Source organism: Lonchura striata, chromosome 6 (assembly GCF_046129695.1).
Source record: "Lonchura striata isolate bLonStr1 chromosome 6, bLonStr1.mat, whole genome shotgun sequence".
Lineage (NCBI taxonomy): Eukaryota > Metazoa > Chordata > Aves > Passeriformes > Estrildidae > Lonchura > Lonchura striata.
In genome coordinates this window covers 34032250-34049933 of record NC_134608.1, presented here as the reverse complement: position 1 = coordinate 34049933, position 17684 = coordinate 34032250, and the positions used below count along the sequence as shown (strand labels likewise).

The following is a 17684-nucleotide window of genomic DNA, read 5'->3' as shown; positions in this document are numbered from 1 at the left end:
TGCAATAATAAAGAAGAAAAGACAGCCCATAGACACCAACAAAATCAAAGGAATGCTAGTGTAGGAACTCTGACAAAAAAAAAAAAATCATACCAAATTCTTCAGTTCACCCCCTTTATGGAAAGCATGAGACATGTCAGGTAGCTCAGCCACTACTGAAATACCTTATTCCACCATGAGGTATTATCTATGTCACTTGGCCATCACTTCAGATTTTTACTTACAAAGCTGTGGGATAGCACCTCTAGAACAACCTGAGGCCTTCAGGTACAGCAGCCAGAAGCACCATTCTCTTACGGTCAAAAACTAAACCCCTGGACAGTTACATGTGTGCAGTGCATTTAAGAAATCCTATCTCATGGCAACCACTTTCAGAAGTTATGTTAAAGCTCTAGTCAGACAAATTTCTGCATCTAGCTTAATTTCCAGGAATATTTCAGATGCATTGCAGCCAATTGAGGGCAAATAACACCACCAGCTGAAGCACTGACAATCCAGTTGCCTACAGTTTATTACAACAGCAGGAAGATATGGCAGCACTTCCACCCAGTCCCTTACCTGACAGAACTCCAAAGGCTTGGCTGCAGATACTGGTATTGTTTTTAATTTTAAAAGGTGGATCAAGTTCTTCTAGATTTACATATTTTGAGGTTAAGACACGCAAAGGCAAATAAATTAAGCTAATCTCCAGAACTGTGGAGCAAAAAAATTATTGCATTAACACCCCTGTTCATTTTACACATACCAGTCTCACAGATTTCTACATTAGAAGTAATTTGCTTCCACTAAGCCTGAGATGCACACACATTAAAGCTCACATTTTCCTACAAGCTTGGAGTTTATAATCCTCTAGTGTTCCAGATGCATACGCATTTTTAAAAGCTAATTTTGCACACAGCTCATCTACTTTTGCAACACTTGTCTGCTTACTTTTAAGGGCAAAGGAATAAGCCAAATGCAAAACTCCAGGCAGAAGCCAACAACAGTTACCACCATTCTATATGGTAACTAGACCCAAATCAGAAGCAGCTTCTTGGCTCAAACAGAAACCCCTTTACCTGGCTAGAATCCACAAACTCCAACTCATTTAATATTCTCCACTTGGAAATTACACCCAAGAGCTTCTGGCTTTTTAGTTCCTAACTTGCACCTAGTTCCACCACGTATTTGTTTAAGCCCAAGTGTAGAATGCATATAAATCTGCTTCAAAGAAATGGGAAGGGAAGTGGTTTGATGTACTAGCTAGAGTAGGCTCTTTAATCTTCATGCTACTCAAGGGAGTCTATGCTGCAACAAAAGATTACCATACTATATGTTTCTTACTAGCATATATATGGTACACACAGAAGAAAGATCTAGAGATAGTGTACATCTGGACATTAAAGGACACCACTAACTCTACCAGGTGTTTTCACCTAAGGATGCTTCCTTATCTATTTGATTCCCAGTTCACTCCCCCTCCATACCCTAAGTGGTCACACTGCTTCTTGTGCAACCCACTCTACCCATAGAATCTGAGACAGTTACCTTTATATTGAGGCTGTATTGGATTGTTTTAATTTGTTGGAGCATCAAACCCTGAAGTAGTAGCATTACAACTGAAGGATCATATAATCTTATATTTTGGGTTCTCTATATAACCAAAGAAAAAGTTGTTAAGCAACTATTCTGGACTCCATGAAATTATAGAACAAGCACTATTCCATGATCACAAGCCTACATATAGCAGATAAGTTAGTGGACTTTGTTCAATAAAAGGCATAATATGGCTTCCCTGTGCAATTCAAGTGATAACTCTCAGTCATGAAACAGGGAAGAGAACAGAGATGGACAACATTTTCCACATTCCTTCTAGTCTGTGACCTGAGTAATGGTAACAGAGGACTGATGGCCAAGAGAAATTCTGAAACAGAATCTGCCCACTAAGTGTTTGGAACCTCTCCTCCCTATTTAAGGATCAGCACTTCCCTCTGGATATGACTCCAACTATCATTAGCTAGACCAGTGGCCAAGAAAAACTGCAGAAAAACAAGTTATTTCATCTGTCCTACTTCCCCATCTTTCTTATCCCAATACACCTTCCTTTCCACTTACTATAATTCTTTCTATCAGAGGCTCTCCCATGAGAAAGTCCTCACTTTTATCACTCCCTCAACCCCAGCTTTCATCAACATCTCAGTGGCACAGAAAGAGCACACTCCTTCCACTCTGAGTAGGGAAAAATTACATTCTTTTAGTTTGTCATGAGACTCAGAGTAGAGAAAAATTATATTAGATCAATGGTCTTATAGCAGTGAAACAAATTTAACTTCAGACTGACAAGGACTGCCATGTAGCCTACAGAGCCAATCTCAACAGATTAATAGAACAGAACCTCAATAGTCTATGCCTGGCACAGAAGGAATGTTGCACACAAACAGTCTGCTTCCTTCCCCTTAGCCACTTCAAGTCAAAGTGTATGAGGCAAGGCGACGCAGTTTACAGAACCCTGGCACATGCTCTGGGTCTATACTCAGGCAGTGAGCACTATGGTCCTCTGTGGAGTTACTTGGGTACAATGCCCCGCTCACATTCATTCACTTACTTCATCCAGAGGTAACAAAACTTCAGCACCAGCCCAAGAAGGGAGTCCAGGTGCCCATGGCAGGCAAGTTATCTGCCTACACACACCAGTTTCTGTATGACTTCCTCCACCTGCATGAAGACTCTGCCAGCAGCACTGGTGGGTTGCTTGTCTAGGCTTTGCTGCCAGACTCTACTTGCCAAAACCCTGAGCCAACCTTTAATGATGCAGCCTCTGTTCCTATAGTAACTGGTGTTATTTTCCTATCTCTAGGCGCAGACCTTGGGGGGAAGTACTTACGTTTGTTCTCATTTCACACCTACCACTCACTTGCCCGCTGCATAGCTACATGCCACTCCAAATGAAAGTTCTGTCAGTGGGCCCTCAAAAGCAGCTGGCCCAGCCACAAGCCAGTGGGAGGCAACAATGCACAAACCCAACATCCAGGCATATCCTTCTGAGGAGGCTACAGCTGGGAGACCACCAGTGAAGAGTTTGACAGTCCAGGCAGCTGGAGGCTTATGAGGCCTTCTAGGCCACTGCTCTAAGGACAGACTCAGAACATCTGACAGTCACAGGGTGGGTCAGGTTGGAAGGATTTGAAGGACCACAGTGGCTCATCTGGTCCCACCGCCCTGCTCAGGCAGGGTCATCTTAGAGCACATGGCACAGGATTGCATCTACACGGTTCTTTAATATCTCCAGGGAGGCAGACAGGACATCTTCCAACAAGGTTGTTATTCCAGGCTGCTGCTGATGCCTTGGCATCATCCAGTCAGGCTCAGGACAATCTCCAGAGTACCCTGAAAGTACCACACAGCCTAGAGAGTGAATCCCTTCATAAACCAAAGCCGGTTTGCTCCATCGTCACCTGAGACACTGTCGGGACTGCACTTTCAGCATGAAGACTTTCTACTCAGACAGCACAGGCTTCCATTGGAGCAGTTCTTGTAGAAAACCATAACAAACACATTTGTCACCTCAAGTTTTTAAGAAATAGCATTGGTCAGAAGGCAGGCCTTACTATATGAGGCAATGTTTTCCTCACCAAACAAGCAGATGACTCTTTTCAAAAACCCATTAATATTGCTAGCATTATCTATATTGTTACTGCAGCATCCCACAGGAGCATAAATTGCATCAGGAACCTACTTTAATAAAGAGAAAAAGCATCCAGGATATGAGGCGTGAGGTTGGTTTCAAGGTAAGGCCTTATCCTGGGAAAGCTGGTCTCAGGCTGAAGTGCTGCTGATAGCCTGCATGAGGCCGTATACAAAGAACTCTTTTGTATGATGGGTGGTTTTCACTGTCCTGGATAAAACTTTACACCCTGGTGTGACTAACTGTGCTTTTTCATTGTTACTCTCCTAAAGCTACAATGCCTCCTCCCCTCAACACAAAAAAAAAAGCCCTGAGTTACATTCTCAGTCAGGGTTTTGGTGCCAGAGTACTTCTTCCTCATACCTACAAGCAGTAATGTCATCACACACAGAAAGCTTCACATGGTTCACATATAAGCTGCTGAACACAAGTTGTAACTGCTCATGTGAGCGAATCAGAAGAGGCAGCCAGTTACATACTACTTCCATCACACCCTGGTAGTTTCTCTGCATAAGCAAACATCTCACACTGACCTCCCACCTTATCCAGAAAGCTCCAGCATGGAATAGATTCACTGGCATGGAATAGATTCACCCACATCAATGGCAGCCTTCCCTGTTAGAGCAAGAACTTCACAAACAAGAGCTTTCACAAATGAGCATAGGAAGCTTAGAGTCCCACCAATGCAATGACAGTACTTAAGCTTGTAAGCACCATAGTTTAAGTCACAACAGCTGCTGCTCTGCCAGAGACTTGAGGACCAAAGCTGTAAGCTATTCCCACTGCACACCAAGCTTGGCTCAAGGTCTGCTGTGCCACTAAGTCCCTGGATGATGCATCACTACCAGAGACATTGTGGCAGCTGCCAGGGGACACTGACAGGAAGCCACCACACTGCCACACAGGATGCTTAAGTATGACAGTCAGCACAGCAGCCTTCAGGGATCAGCTTTGGTTCCACCTGTATTGCTTCCATGTTTAGCTTTTAATGTTAGCATAAAGCTTATTGTGTAACACTTAACTCCATTGTCAGATGTGCCAGCACCAGAAGAACTAGGATTCACCAGCCAAGTAAGAGACAAATGGGGTTTTGTTTGTTTGGGGTTTTTTTGACATAGTAATGTCGCAATTAGTTTGAGATGGCAGGATAAGAACATCTAAGATATTTAAATAGCAGTATTAATATTTCAGAGCTACTACACTACTGAAATGAGTTTACAGTCATCTTACCAATTCCTTCAGGCCATCTGGAAATGAAAGAAGCCAAGAGAGCATCTGCTCTGCACTGTGAAGGTTACCTTAACACACTAGAGCTAGAAACTAAAAAACTAGTCCAAGAGGTTATCACTGTAGGTGTTCCACCAGCTACAGAGCTTGCTGCCACCACCAGCAAAAATACATGAGCAGTTTCTTTTTCTGTACCTAATCTTTTGCTAGCCAGAAATCTTTCATTAACAGCACAGCTCATTAACATGAGTGGGAATATTCTTGTAGCCAACTCTGAAGCTCAGGCAGCTAAAACACCAACTCTAAGATTACACAAAGCAAGTAAAATCCTACAACGTTTTTCTGTTTAGAACAGGGCCTTCTGTTCCAATAGGAACATAATGTTTTAATACTTCTCTACACAAGAATTAATCCTGTTCTTCAACACAGTTGCACAGTGTTTAAAAAACACAAGTCAGATCAGTTTCTTTAATATACATAAACGAATTAGGCTAACATTAAAGATCTAAAAGGAAAAAGGAGAAATAAGCAACATAGCTGCATATATCATTAGAGTTTCCACCTGGGTAACAAACATCCCTCACCCAACCAAAACAAGCTATCTGTTTTCCATAGAGTAACAAATCTGTCCTATCTCTTTTCTGAAGACTTGCCTTTGGGTACTTGTTTCTTCGTTAAATGAATCTCTCCATTGACAAAGAAATCTAAAAGCATTAAAGTGCTTCAGTCACTAGTTACTACTGTAGACTTTTGCAATGCAGAATGGTGATTAGGCTCAAACAAGAAACAAAATTCAGCCATTGAAAACCTATTCTAACACTCATTCTTCTGTTCCAGCCCTCCCGTGTATGAAGCCCTCTACCTCATATTCTTATTACACACCCTTTTGTAATGTCTTCCCATCATGAAGAACATATACTCCCTAATTTTGATATGCATAAAGACACCTGCAATGTGGAACCCTTCCTGTGGGGCTGAGTGGACACAGAGCAGAACACACTCCTTGTGCCACTCCTGCATAAGCTGCAATGCTACTGCCTCCTCCCAGAGGAGACAACAAAGCTGCAGGAGCCATTTCAGCATTTTCTACCAAGATTCTTATTCAGTGTTCCAGCTAGTAGCCAACTGCAGCAGGAAATTCCCAATGTTCTGTGGCACTCCAATTTATGCACTGGACTCTGTTGGTAGCTTTACAATTTTACTATTTACTACCTTCCTTTTTAACAGCACTGAACTGTAAGGATCTACCCCATCTCCAACCAGTATGCCTTTCAAGGAAGAATATGAACATTTCCATGCATGAAACTAGAAAGAATATTATAATGACAACCCTGTCCTCTCCTATCATCTTTTAGTCCTCTGAAGTCACTGGAGGGGTACAGGTCCCAAATTTCCCAGAAATCCAAGCCCATTTGTGGGACATCTTTTGACCACTGCAGTCACTGTGTGCCTTCTGCAAGCATTCATCATTTCTCTGTGCTAGTATTTGTCATTACTGCCACCAATAGTTCTCTGCCATAGATGAAGTTCATAATGATCAGGAGTTATACTCAGAAAACAGAGGGCCAAAACAGATCTCTCTCTGAACTAGAAAAAAACAAAGGCCACACTTAATTGTCCAGATGGCAGAAAACAAAGCTTAGCGGCACAATCTATTTAATCTGCTATGAAAGAATACTGCTTAAATGCACCACACAATAGGAGATGCAAGAGCCAGCCTGGTCAAGTTCCCCATCTATCGCTTTGGGTTCAAGGATGGGGGGAAACAGCAAGACCTGGCTTGTGTCACACCCCAGATCTCATGCCAGCAGAGAGAAAGAGGAACACAGGAAGAAAATATGAATGGAAAATAAAGCCTGATTATCTTTTTCTAGAAGGTAGCATCCTTCAGATATTTTTCAAGTATAGTCCCACAATGCTCTTTTGAGCTACAAAAGTAGAAGTGACCAGGTGATTGTGTAAAACAGCAGAAACTATACTAGAGTCTGTCAAGTGAGGAAACAAGTCACACAGCAGCCTTGGGCCTCCAAGTTATATCTAGGACATGATACGAGACTTCATATGGGGCTTCACTTGGGACAGTTGTTATTTACTGTCATTGGGCAACAGCATACATGCAAGAGCCAGATGTTTCCTACAAGTCACTGACACCAAGCCTGAGGAATTCACATCACTGCTCATAGTTTCACTATAACAAGAAACAGCAAGCTTCATACATCTTTTGAGAGCCAGAAGCTCCTCAACAGACCTGTAGGTACTAGCTGCACTTTTAATTTACCTTGGTATTCAAGTAATTATCCTGAACTCACTTAATCTGAAAGTTTCATCCCTTACTGGCACAAGAGATGTAGATACAGCTATTTCTCTTCAATACCTCTTGTTTTTCAACATTTTCTGCAAACAGTAGCAAGCCATTCTCTTCTGTCTATGTATACAGTAACAGTACTGGCTGCCTATCTTAGAAAATTACAATAGCAAGAGAAATGCAAGGAGGAAGATCTAGAACTTGATTCAAGCATTGTGGCTGGTCATTTGAATTCACTGAGTATGAGTAAAAAATGTTGTTCACCTTTAAAAGAATTTTAGCTTGCAAATATTGTAGTTCTAGTGCTTACCATACAGAAAAGAGTGCAAAAGAGCAGGTATCACACTTAGCACTTGAATACCTACAAGATCCGATCGCCCGAACTGTAACACTGACACCTGGCCAGGGAGACTTCCTGATCAGAAGTCTGCACGAGAAATACATACTGGTGTAACCTGGTAGTCATTATTTAAGAAATTAATAATAAAGTATTTTTTTTTTATTGGAAGCTAAAGTATGCCACATTTATACTAATGACAACTTTACTGGCAATGTCTAATTGCTGCAAGAGATGAAGCTCAGGGGCTTATATCAATCAACCTGGCTGCAAGTAAGCAAATCAAACTCCTCACCTTCACATGACACTTTGAGGGGCAAAAAGACAGATTTCATGAGTAAGACATCCTGGAAATATACAGCTTTCCATTTAAGAGCTCATAAATTAAAACACCAAGTAAAAACTTTAAGGTACATCTTCCAACAGAACTACAGATGTTAGTGTTCACAGCTGGTATTCTCCCCAGTCATGAAGGAAGAAATAGCAAATTCAGTGTACTTACTTCAAGCAAAAAGTAAATCAGTAGTCCTTTGTATTTGGTTTCCCACTCCCCTGAAGCAGCTCCCACTCCAAGACAACACAGCACAGGGAGCAATTAAATTGCCTTGTAAAGTACAGTATAAAAAATGGTATATATGAAAACTGTTTGGTATACAGGCTCATTGTACAATTATGCACTACCATCAGGATTTTTTTTTATTTTGCTTCAATTGCTCTTCATTAAAGCAGTTAGATACTTGTGCTAATGAAGACCCTAATTATCCAGCCAGACTCTTATTTATCACTTTAAAGTTCTCCTCTATTTGAAATCACTCTGATTTTGAGGTTTATGCTTGATATCAGGTAATAAAGATATGCATAACCCCTGTGTTTCCTGATCTTTTAAAGCAGGTCTCAGTAATTTACGGCACACACCAGTTCTGACTTAGAACTGGTGAGATCAGAACAGCTGCTGTTACACATCTGGCCATAAAAGAGGCTACACAGCACAGCTGAACACAACATCAGTGCAGCCAGTAGTATGCTCTGAGAAGCATTTAATAGCCTTCATGGTCAAACAACACTTCTATTAGGAAAAAAACAACATTTCACTAAAGTCCCTTGTTGTTATACTTTGGCCAAGTAAGGATTTCAAAGACTCCTAGTCTTGCCTAACTATGGTCTAAGTTAATTAGGCGCTACACTTCAAGCATTTTAGATGGCTGGGTCAAAAATGCACATGGCCCACGCATCCAACATGCCTGCAGAGTGGTAAGTTTATTCCACGTCCCCAGAGCTGTGCAGCAGCATTGGCTGAAGAACGGCTACTGCTTTGCAGCTTTATAATTGAAAACTCTCACGCTACTCTGTAGTGGTGCTGCAGTGGTAACACTCACTCACTGGGAGAACCATATTTAGAAAAATGTTGGGTTCTCCCCCAGAGCAATGCAATAGTTTGGTAAGTGAAATGAACAGTCCCAGTAAGAGTCAGGCATTGTCAGATTAAAAAAAAAAAAAAGAGCTAGACTCCTACAGGGAGAAACCTGGGCTGACGGGATCTAACTTTATTGGAAGGATTCATTTAATCCCTGCTTGGGAACATAAAACAAGACAAGTCCCAAAGCTATGTGCTGGAAACAGGGGCTACATTAAATGCAAGACGAGCAATATAAAAACACAGCCTGCCAACTTCCCCCCTCCCGTGTTTTTCTGCAATAAATACCAACAAGTTAATAACCGGTGTATGAACTTCTCGCATGCAGCCGATGCCCGGCTTTTAATAAGCGAGCGGGGAGGCCCTTGCGCGGCTCTGCGCGGGGCCGGGGGCGCTGCCCGGCGGCCGGGGCTCCACCTGCGGCGCTGACAGGGCGCGGGGGCGGCGGGCCGGGCAGGGCGCTGCGACCTGCCGCGCCGGGGCGGCAGCTCACTTACCCGGGGCCCCGTGGCTCGGTGGCTGCGACCCGGCGGCAGATGCACCAGCAGCAGCGCCAGCAGGAACGGGCGAGCCCCCGCGCTGCGCCAGGCCCGCGGCATCATCGTCCCTCGGGGCGGCGCGGCTCTGCGGCCAGCAGAGGCGGCTCTCCCGGGCGGTGCGGCAGCGCCGGTCCCGCGGCAGCAGGTTCCCCGCCTCGGCCATGGGGATGCCCGTTATAAAGCCGCGGCGGGGCGGGGCCGGCCGGCACTGACCGCGCCGCGCGCCTATCGCCGTGCGGCCGCCGCCAATGGCGGGGCCGCGCCGCCTCTCGCCCGGCCCCTCGCCACCGGCGGGCGGCAGAGGGCGCGGGGCGGCCGGCGGGCCCGTCCCCCTGGCACCTGGAGCCCTCGGCGGCACCTGGAGAGCCCGGCGGCCGGACGTGCGTGAGGGTGGCGGGCAGCCCCGCGGGATAGGGCCTGCCTGCGCGGCCCAAAGCCACGCCGGGCATAGCCGGCCCCAGCCCCGGGCGGGGACAGTGACAGCTGAGCCGTGCGGGCGGGCCGGGCTAGCCAGCAATGAGCTGGGCATAGGAAATCACCGCATGGGCCACAAACCGTGTTGGTTTGGTCCTTGGCTCTCGGGCCAAGGCTGCCATAGGAGCAAGCTCGTGTCTCAGGCAGATCCTCGTGTCACCTCCGCGCCGAGGCATGGCTGAGCCACAGCCACAGTCAGCCTCTCCCTCGAGATCTTCCTCTGTGTTCTCAGCTGCACAAGTAGCCCCAGAGCCCATTGCTTTGTATTGCCCAGCAAATCCTTCAGATCTCATACAGGTGATGTGTTTGGGGTCTTTGGCGATACGTGCCTTGCGCCTGGGAAAATATCCCAAGTCCAAGTTTGGTACCTCTTGAGATGACAAGCCCTTAGAGACTGCATGGAAGTCCCATTTCGTCCAAGTACCAGGCACTCAGTAATGGGAAGTTTGGGTAGAATGTGAGCATCATACAACAGGCAATTTAGTGCAGCTGTGGAGCAAAGCTGGACAAGAGGGGAAAATGGAGATACATCTACCACAAGGCCCAGTATCTACAGGCATGTCTGAAGGGGGAGCAGCACCATGACATTGTAATGGCAGCAAGCTGTAGACCCTGAGCATTGGAGGCAGCGTCAAGCCCTCTACCTGACAGAGGGACTGAGCAGTAGAGAGATCTTGTGAACTGGACTGGCTTGCATTTACATCAAGTCCTTAATTTTCAAATTACTGGCTTGAGTTTTATAGAGGGCTGGGCAGAGGCCCAACATATTGCAGAGTAATATGCATGGGAGGTCATTGCTGTGCATGTAATAGTGATAATAATCTTTAGGTAGGATGCTTTGTGGTGCTTTTATGGAAACACACAAAACACGACATTTTTTTCACACAATGTATTACCTTTCTTTACTCAGTGACCTTACAAGAGGCAATACTCACACTTGCAAAAATTCCCTGGAGTGTATCCGCTAGGTATGGGGAGGGGCTGCTACGCCCACACAAAGAACCTTGTTACACAGTAGAAGCCATGTAATTCTGGCATCTTATCAGAGCAAAGCAGAGTGGTTAGGTATAGCAGTTGCTTTAATCTTTCTTTTCCTATTAAAAAAAAAAAAATTAAAAATGCCAGTATGTAACATTTTGTCATTAGCTTAGACAGGATAAGCCATTTGTTACTCACATGGACCTCTGCCAGTATTTATTCTTGGCTTACAGATTTCTCTGGGACTCCAAACACAGCACCCCATACAAGCCTACCTTAGTCTTAACCCTCACCACTCTGCCAGCCTGGTTCTAAGCTTTGCCAGCGCTTCTTCAGTATGGCCTGTGGTATCCTCTGATTTTCCATTTCAAAGTCTCTCTGATCCACACCTGAACATATGCCATTCCACATGACATGAGCAGAGAGACCTTGAAAGAAAGAGGAGGGAAAGAGCTGGGAAATCTAAATATGAGTGTCTTTGTGGATATCAGGATCAGCTTTGGTGAGGTTGGGCAAGTTATACCTGTGCACACCTGAATCTGTGAAAAGACAGGCAGAATCTAGTACGGTTTTGTTGAGGCAGTGATCCCGCCACTGAAGTACCACATCACCTCATACTTAAGTCTTGATTAAATTCCAGTCCAGATAACAATATTACACTCGCCTGCATTCTCCGCTCATATTTCAGAGGGGGATTTTTGCATCTGACCTATTTAGTATTTTGCCTTTATGTGTTCTTTATCACTTGTAGTTTAAACATGAATGCTTTTCTTTGGTGTATTTTTCACATACAAACACAAGGATATCAGGATCTCTATGCTAGATGTTTGTTACCACCATGAAAATGTAATTGTTTTCTTAATCCCTAATAGAGAATACCAGCTACACTGGAAACCTATCCACCAATGCCTATGAGGCTCTGACACCAGCAGCATCTTAACACCAAGTTCCAGAGACGGTCAGAAATTCCCAATAACAGAAACCTTTGACCCCTTCATGGTCAAAGCTGTTCATATGCTTGCCACACGTACTCCCGGCCAAGGCCAGGTATTTCTCTGTGGTGAGAAATACATCTCCTGTGGATAGTAACTGCCTTAGTGCAGAAGAGACTTCATGGACTAGCTTATGTATCACCACTAAATTTTACTGAGCTGTTCCAGGCCCAAAAATCTCAGCAAGTCATTATTCAGGAGGCTGGAGGAATATCCAAGCTCTGTTTAAATACACCATTAAGAGAGAAAATACATGGGTCTTTTCCAGTGTCATTTTCACTGTTGAAAATGTGTGCCTATCTCTTTGGTACACTGTGCCTGCTACTCTAGTTGTTATAGGTGCACTTTGCTGTTGTGTCATCAAAGAAAAATCCAGGTAAATAGAATAAACTACAGAAACAGAAAGCTTTGGGCCATTAAATTGTCTGTTGTTTCTCTCAGGTTGCTGGCAAGTAGGAAGTGCCCCTGCACTGGGCATCAGTGGCATCACAGAGATGTTGATGAGCCAAGAGAAGGCTACTGACCAAACATAAGAGGAATTGGGCACCTAATCGTCTCACTTGAACTCTTCTGAAAAACCCTGCCATCACTCAGAGCACCAAATACTGCCGGCACAGTGCCACTTCCATCAGTGATGTCTCACTAGCAAACTTGCCCAGAGTCCGTAACCGAAAAACACAAAGAGAAAGGGACACAGAACTAGAAGAGAAGTTGTTCTTGATGTCCAAGCATTTGTATACCAGGCCCAACACAAGGATCCTTCAGAGCAAGATGTAAGCTGAGCCATATGAAACTGGTACTGTTGGGGCTTGTTGTGTACATGAGATACAGCCTTCGACTTGCACCTCTGAAGATTTACCCCAGCCTGTGCCCATCTGTTGATGATCAATATCTTGCTGCTATGGTGCTTGCATATCACATGCATCACCACAAACTTATGGCACAGGACGTGTATATTGGTGGTCTCAACAACTGTTCAGGGAGAACTGTTTGGTTAATTGCCTCTGCTTCTACTTGTCTTGTCCTCAAACAAGTTTCAGAAGATCACTGTCCTCTTTTAAACAGTATTGGCACTCAGAACCATCATGGGATAGATCTGCCACAACTTCTATCAGGGCACAATTCCCCTCTTGCACATGTTTAGTAGGAATGATTATTCAACTTTCAATAGAGAATAATCTGCAGCCTCCAAATATGATGTAATTGCTTTTAGGGACTAATTTACTGTTAGGGATTCTTTTTTAAGTCAGTAGATGCTTCAATCACTCCTGCAGGAGGTTTAGAAGTCACTTGCCACAATTTTAAAAAAAGGTAAAGAAGTACACAGGAAATTTGCTGTAAGATTTATTGTTGTGTGTTGTTACAATGCAGAATTTAGAACTTTTATTTGTTTGGGTTTTTCTGGTTTTTTGGGTTTGTTGGTGTTTTTTTTTTTTGGGTTTTTTTTTTTTTTTTGTAACTTTGTGCCCATTGAATCATTTGGACCATTTAATCAGAGAATTATCCATTGCTGCCAGGTTTTAATTGCTGCAAACCTGCAGTAGCAGAAGAAGCTTTTACTACACTGACACCTGCAAATCTCCATCTAGAAGCAAGTTGGGGCAGTCCAGAGTAAAGATACAGCTGAGCACATTCACAACCCTATGAAGAATAGCAACCACAGAAAATTGGTTTAGTCACCCTAAAATGAGGTGGAATACAATTTCCCCAGCTTCCCAGACATAGGTAGAGTAAGGGGATTGTGGGGAGGAGTAAGTTTGACTCATTGATTATGAGCATGGAAATCAGACATCATTGGGTTCAAAAAGATTCAGTCACAGCATACAGCATTTTTACAGTGCCATCCTACTGTCAACACAGCTTTTTACTATGCCTGGCATTTTACTGCATTCCTTTCTTTTTTGTTTTCATAATAATACTGGTGTATGGAAAACAACACTTTCCCATGATGGAATAACAGTCAGTTGCTGTTAACTGCAAAGTATTCACACTTGTTAAGAAGGAGAGATAAATTGCTTTGGGGTGTTCAGCATGTTTTGGGGTGTATTTGCTGGTTTATGTCAAAAAGAGTCTCATCTTTTTATGGAAGCTAATTATATGGATGCATATATATATGCTTGAATGAAACAGAAACCCTGTTAGTAAAAGTTAAGTGTATTATTGGGCTTTTCATCCTGGAAGCTCTTTGCAGAATATTCAATTATACTTGAATGAAAAGCTTTGTCAAAAATATTATAGCATTTCAAACCTTATCCCATTAAATCCATTTAGAGTCTGCCACTTCATTCATTATACCTCATACAGAAATTCTGTTCAGACTGTCTCTCTAGAAAGTATATTAAATTGTATTGGTTCTGGCTGCACTACTTTGGTTTCCCAAAGAGTTGCTAGTAGTCCTGATTAGTTCCCACCACTGCCAGAACCCCACCACTCACTAGTGCCCATCCATCTGATCTTAATAACCCAGTCATACCTTCATGTACCTATATTATTCCATTATGGGAAGAGACTGTTGGCCATGCCCTAGTATAATTATGAAAACAGGACAAAATGAAACCAAAAAGAAAGGAATGCAGTAAAGTGCAAGGTGTAGTAAAGAGGTAGTAATGCTCATTTGATCTTCAGTATGTTTTTTCATGGTACTTCAACACATACCTATTTTTAAGAATGGAACCACTACAATGACATAGCTGAAGTTAGTCTGTAATCTGCCAGCTCTTTGAAAACAAAGATATTCTCATTGTCCAGCCTTTTTACTTTTACTTATGTTTCACAAATTATAGGGTATAATGCAAAAAATCAATATGAGGCTCTCTGCAGTGGTGGTAAATGATGGCTATATATGTGGCACTGGAAAATTGAATGACTCTTCCAAATATCTATCTAATAGATTTCTAATGTTAATTGTGCACTCCTTTGAATTCTGTAAAGCAAATATAACATCACTCCAGGCTCTAAACAGAATGCCAATCGACCATATCTTTAACCTTTAGAATCTTTATAAGTACTTAGGGACTTGCCAATATTTTTTTTTATTATTTTGTCAGCTATGAGTTTGAAGTTGGGTTGGACTCCATATGGACTCCAGAAAAGAGATCTGTTCCAACCTCATTTATCAATTTTATCAAGGCAAGGATTCTTTCTGCTCATCCTTGTCTACCTGGGTGGGATAGATGGAAAGTGGGTGGGGGAAAAACAACCTGTGCATTGAAATTTTGAGGACTTGGTACTCTGGGCTGCAACTGCAAAGAACAGCTGGTGAATCCCCCATACATGAGAACTCTCTGCCCATGCCAAGTGGGTTCACCATCAAAAGTGCAAAAGAAAAGTGTGTGGGAATCAGGCTAGGGCTCATTGAAGTCAGGGTCCCTTGCCTGACCTCCCCTCCATGTGATCCTCCACCAGCACATGCAACAAAAAGGAGAAGGAAGCAACTGAGGACCAGGCCCTGTGAGTTCAACAAGTTATGACATTGGGACTACATTTTGTTGCTTGAGCACATTTACCTCGCCTCACAGAAATGCTCAGATGAATGCAATGAAGGATTTTGTCTCACGGGTTAGCACCTCCCTCATCTGCCTCTCTCCGTTAGCAGTCCATATCTTCAGGAAACTCAGAATCAGATTTCTGCTCTAAATGGCATGAAACAGCTTGGAAATATACTCCAGCAAAGAAATCCTGACATCAAATTAGACACTCTTTGTCTTCTCAGTTGTGGAGGCAAAATGGTGACAAAACAGCAGAGTACATTCTAAGATGCCTTGATCCCACAATTTCTCATGAGGGCCAAGAGTAACACTTGTTATTGGACAAGCAAAGTTTGTTTTTTCTTCCCTACCAGTTTCTTAGCACTGATTTAAGTTTTGCACTGACACCAGCAAATCGACACTTAAATCACAGCCCTGAGATCCAGCTACATGTATCCAAAGCTGAGCAGAGTTCAAACCTCAGCCCTGTGCTGATACAGAGTCTTTTCTGTTTTAAATTGCCCACCCACTCACTATTCCCAGCTGCCGAGCCACATAACGTTCAAAGACCACACACAAGGTGCAAGAGCAATAGGGGCCTGTTGAAAATTAAAGTGCAACAGCTTAGTCGAGAGGATAGACTCCGGTATTGCTGCCTAGAAAATGGGGGCAAGGAATGAGACGGAAGGGCAGACAGGACCGTGGGAGATCCATACAGAAAGCAATGGAATCTACAGTGTCTGTTTTGCAGAAATCCCCTATCCTCAGCTCAACAGATAACAGCTACACACAGAGCTTCCTATATGAGCAAAGGCAAGAATCAGCTCAGAAAAAGAGCTGCTGCTTTCCAGAAGCTACACGAGATACTAGGGTCACAGGGTATGTTCTCAGCTTGGCTGAAAGCACCTAGAGCTGGTCAAAAACTCTCTCTGCCTTATTCTCCCTTCTTGAGCAAATATAAAGGAGTATAAGACATGTTTGCTATAACCCATTGCCCACAACAGACAACAAAACTGTCAAAGAGCTCTGGTTTCTTCTCTCCAGTGCTGCTGGTGAAGGGACCTTGCTCTGAAATGCACTCATTTGAATGCCATATAGTAGTGTCTCTTATTTCTCTCCATCCTGTTTTAAAAGCACATTGCTATTGAAAACTACAGAGTGTTGCATTACCACTCAGTGGTAGCACAAAGGCAGAGGTGGGTCAGAAGCATCACACGTCACAGTGCAACACACCCCTTTTTAGGAAAGAGTGTGGTCCTCCTAGTGACTTCAGGCTCACAGGGTTTGAGGCAAACTGGTGAAAATAGATCATATCCTGAACCTATCTGCTCATATGGCCAAATTTGCAAAGAGTTCTGCACAAGAAGAAACACTTAATGTTTTTAAAACATTCTTAGGTTTTGTCCTGTTGCTTCTCTACATAAAGAATATGTCTTCATACACTAAGGTTTTGTGCTTTGTCACTAACCAACACTGAATGCCTAAAGGCTGAGTCAAGCTGTACACTAAGTATGGGCTGTTCAATCCATCACTAAATGAAACAGCTTCACTGCTGAGACAAGGCAATGTAACAGCACACGGCACAGCCTGGCAGTCAGAACAAGAAACAACCAAGGTGGTTTCTAGCAAAGTGCTCAGAGTGTTTGAAGAGGCAGACTGCCAGCACTCTATGGTGTCATCCTAATCCCTAGTTCTCAGCTGGGACAGCAGCTAAGAAGAGAAGAACGGAGGAAAGATGAAACACAACATACCATGAACTTGTTCACTGCAACTCTGATTTCTACTAAAGCAAAAGAATGCAAGACAAGGAGGCACTGGAAAGGAAGACTCAGTGAAGTACCCCATACCAAGTACTCTGAGATGGTGGTTTGAACCCAGAACCACATAGGGAAGCTAGCATGTGTTCCTGTAATGATCTAAAATAGAAGCGCAGATACAAAAGTGCTTGCAGCATTATCAGGCTCCTACCTGCGATCCCAGGTTTGGGCTTCAGAACAGGCACAACAATAAACAGAAAGATACCAAGACTGGGATTTTGGTAGTTAACTCTATTGCTCTAATAATTTCACTACCTTCTTTAAAAAATGGGAAATATAAAATAAAATATAGGCATACATGGACACCATTTTGATCTTTTGATTTCTGTCAGAAAGCCAGTGCAGAATAAAACTTTACAGCACACAATTGCTTGCATCCAGCTTTTTGAAATATCCCACTGTGATACGTATCAACCTTTTCCTTTTGATTGATAGACTTTGCTAGGGAAACACAGCAGAACAGATGTGTG

At 43.4% G+C, this 17684-nt stretch overlaps 1 protein-coding gene across 3 annotated transcripts in view; it reads right to left on the bottom strand.

Moving 5' to 3' along the window:
* SMOC1 (SPARC related modular calcium binding 1) overlaps nucleotides 1-9633 on the bottom strand; it is a 128720-nt gene extending 119087 nt beyond the window's left edge. For all 3 annotated transcript variants that reach the window (XM_021540752.2, XM_021540753.2, XM_021540755.2), the window contains exon 1: nucleotides 9445-9633. In XM_021540752.2, the coding sequence (XP_021396427.1) occupies nucleotides 9445-9549 (105 nt within the window). In that variant the 5' untranslated portion in view covers nucleotides 9550-9633. The remainder of the gene's footprint in view (nucleotides 1-9444) is intronic.
* Between the last annotated feature and the right edge of the window lie 8051 nt (nucleotides 9634-17684).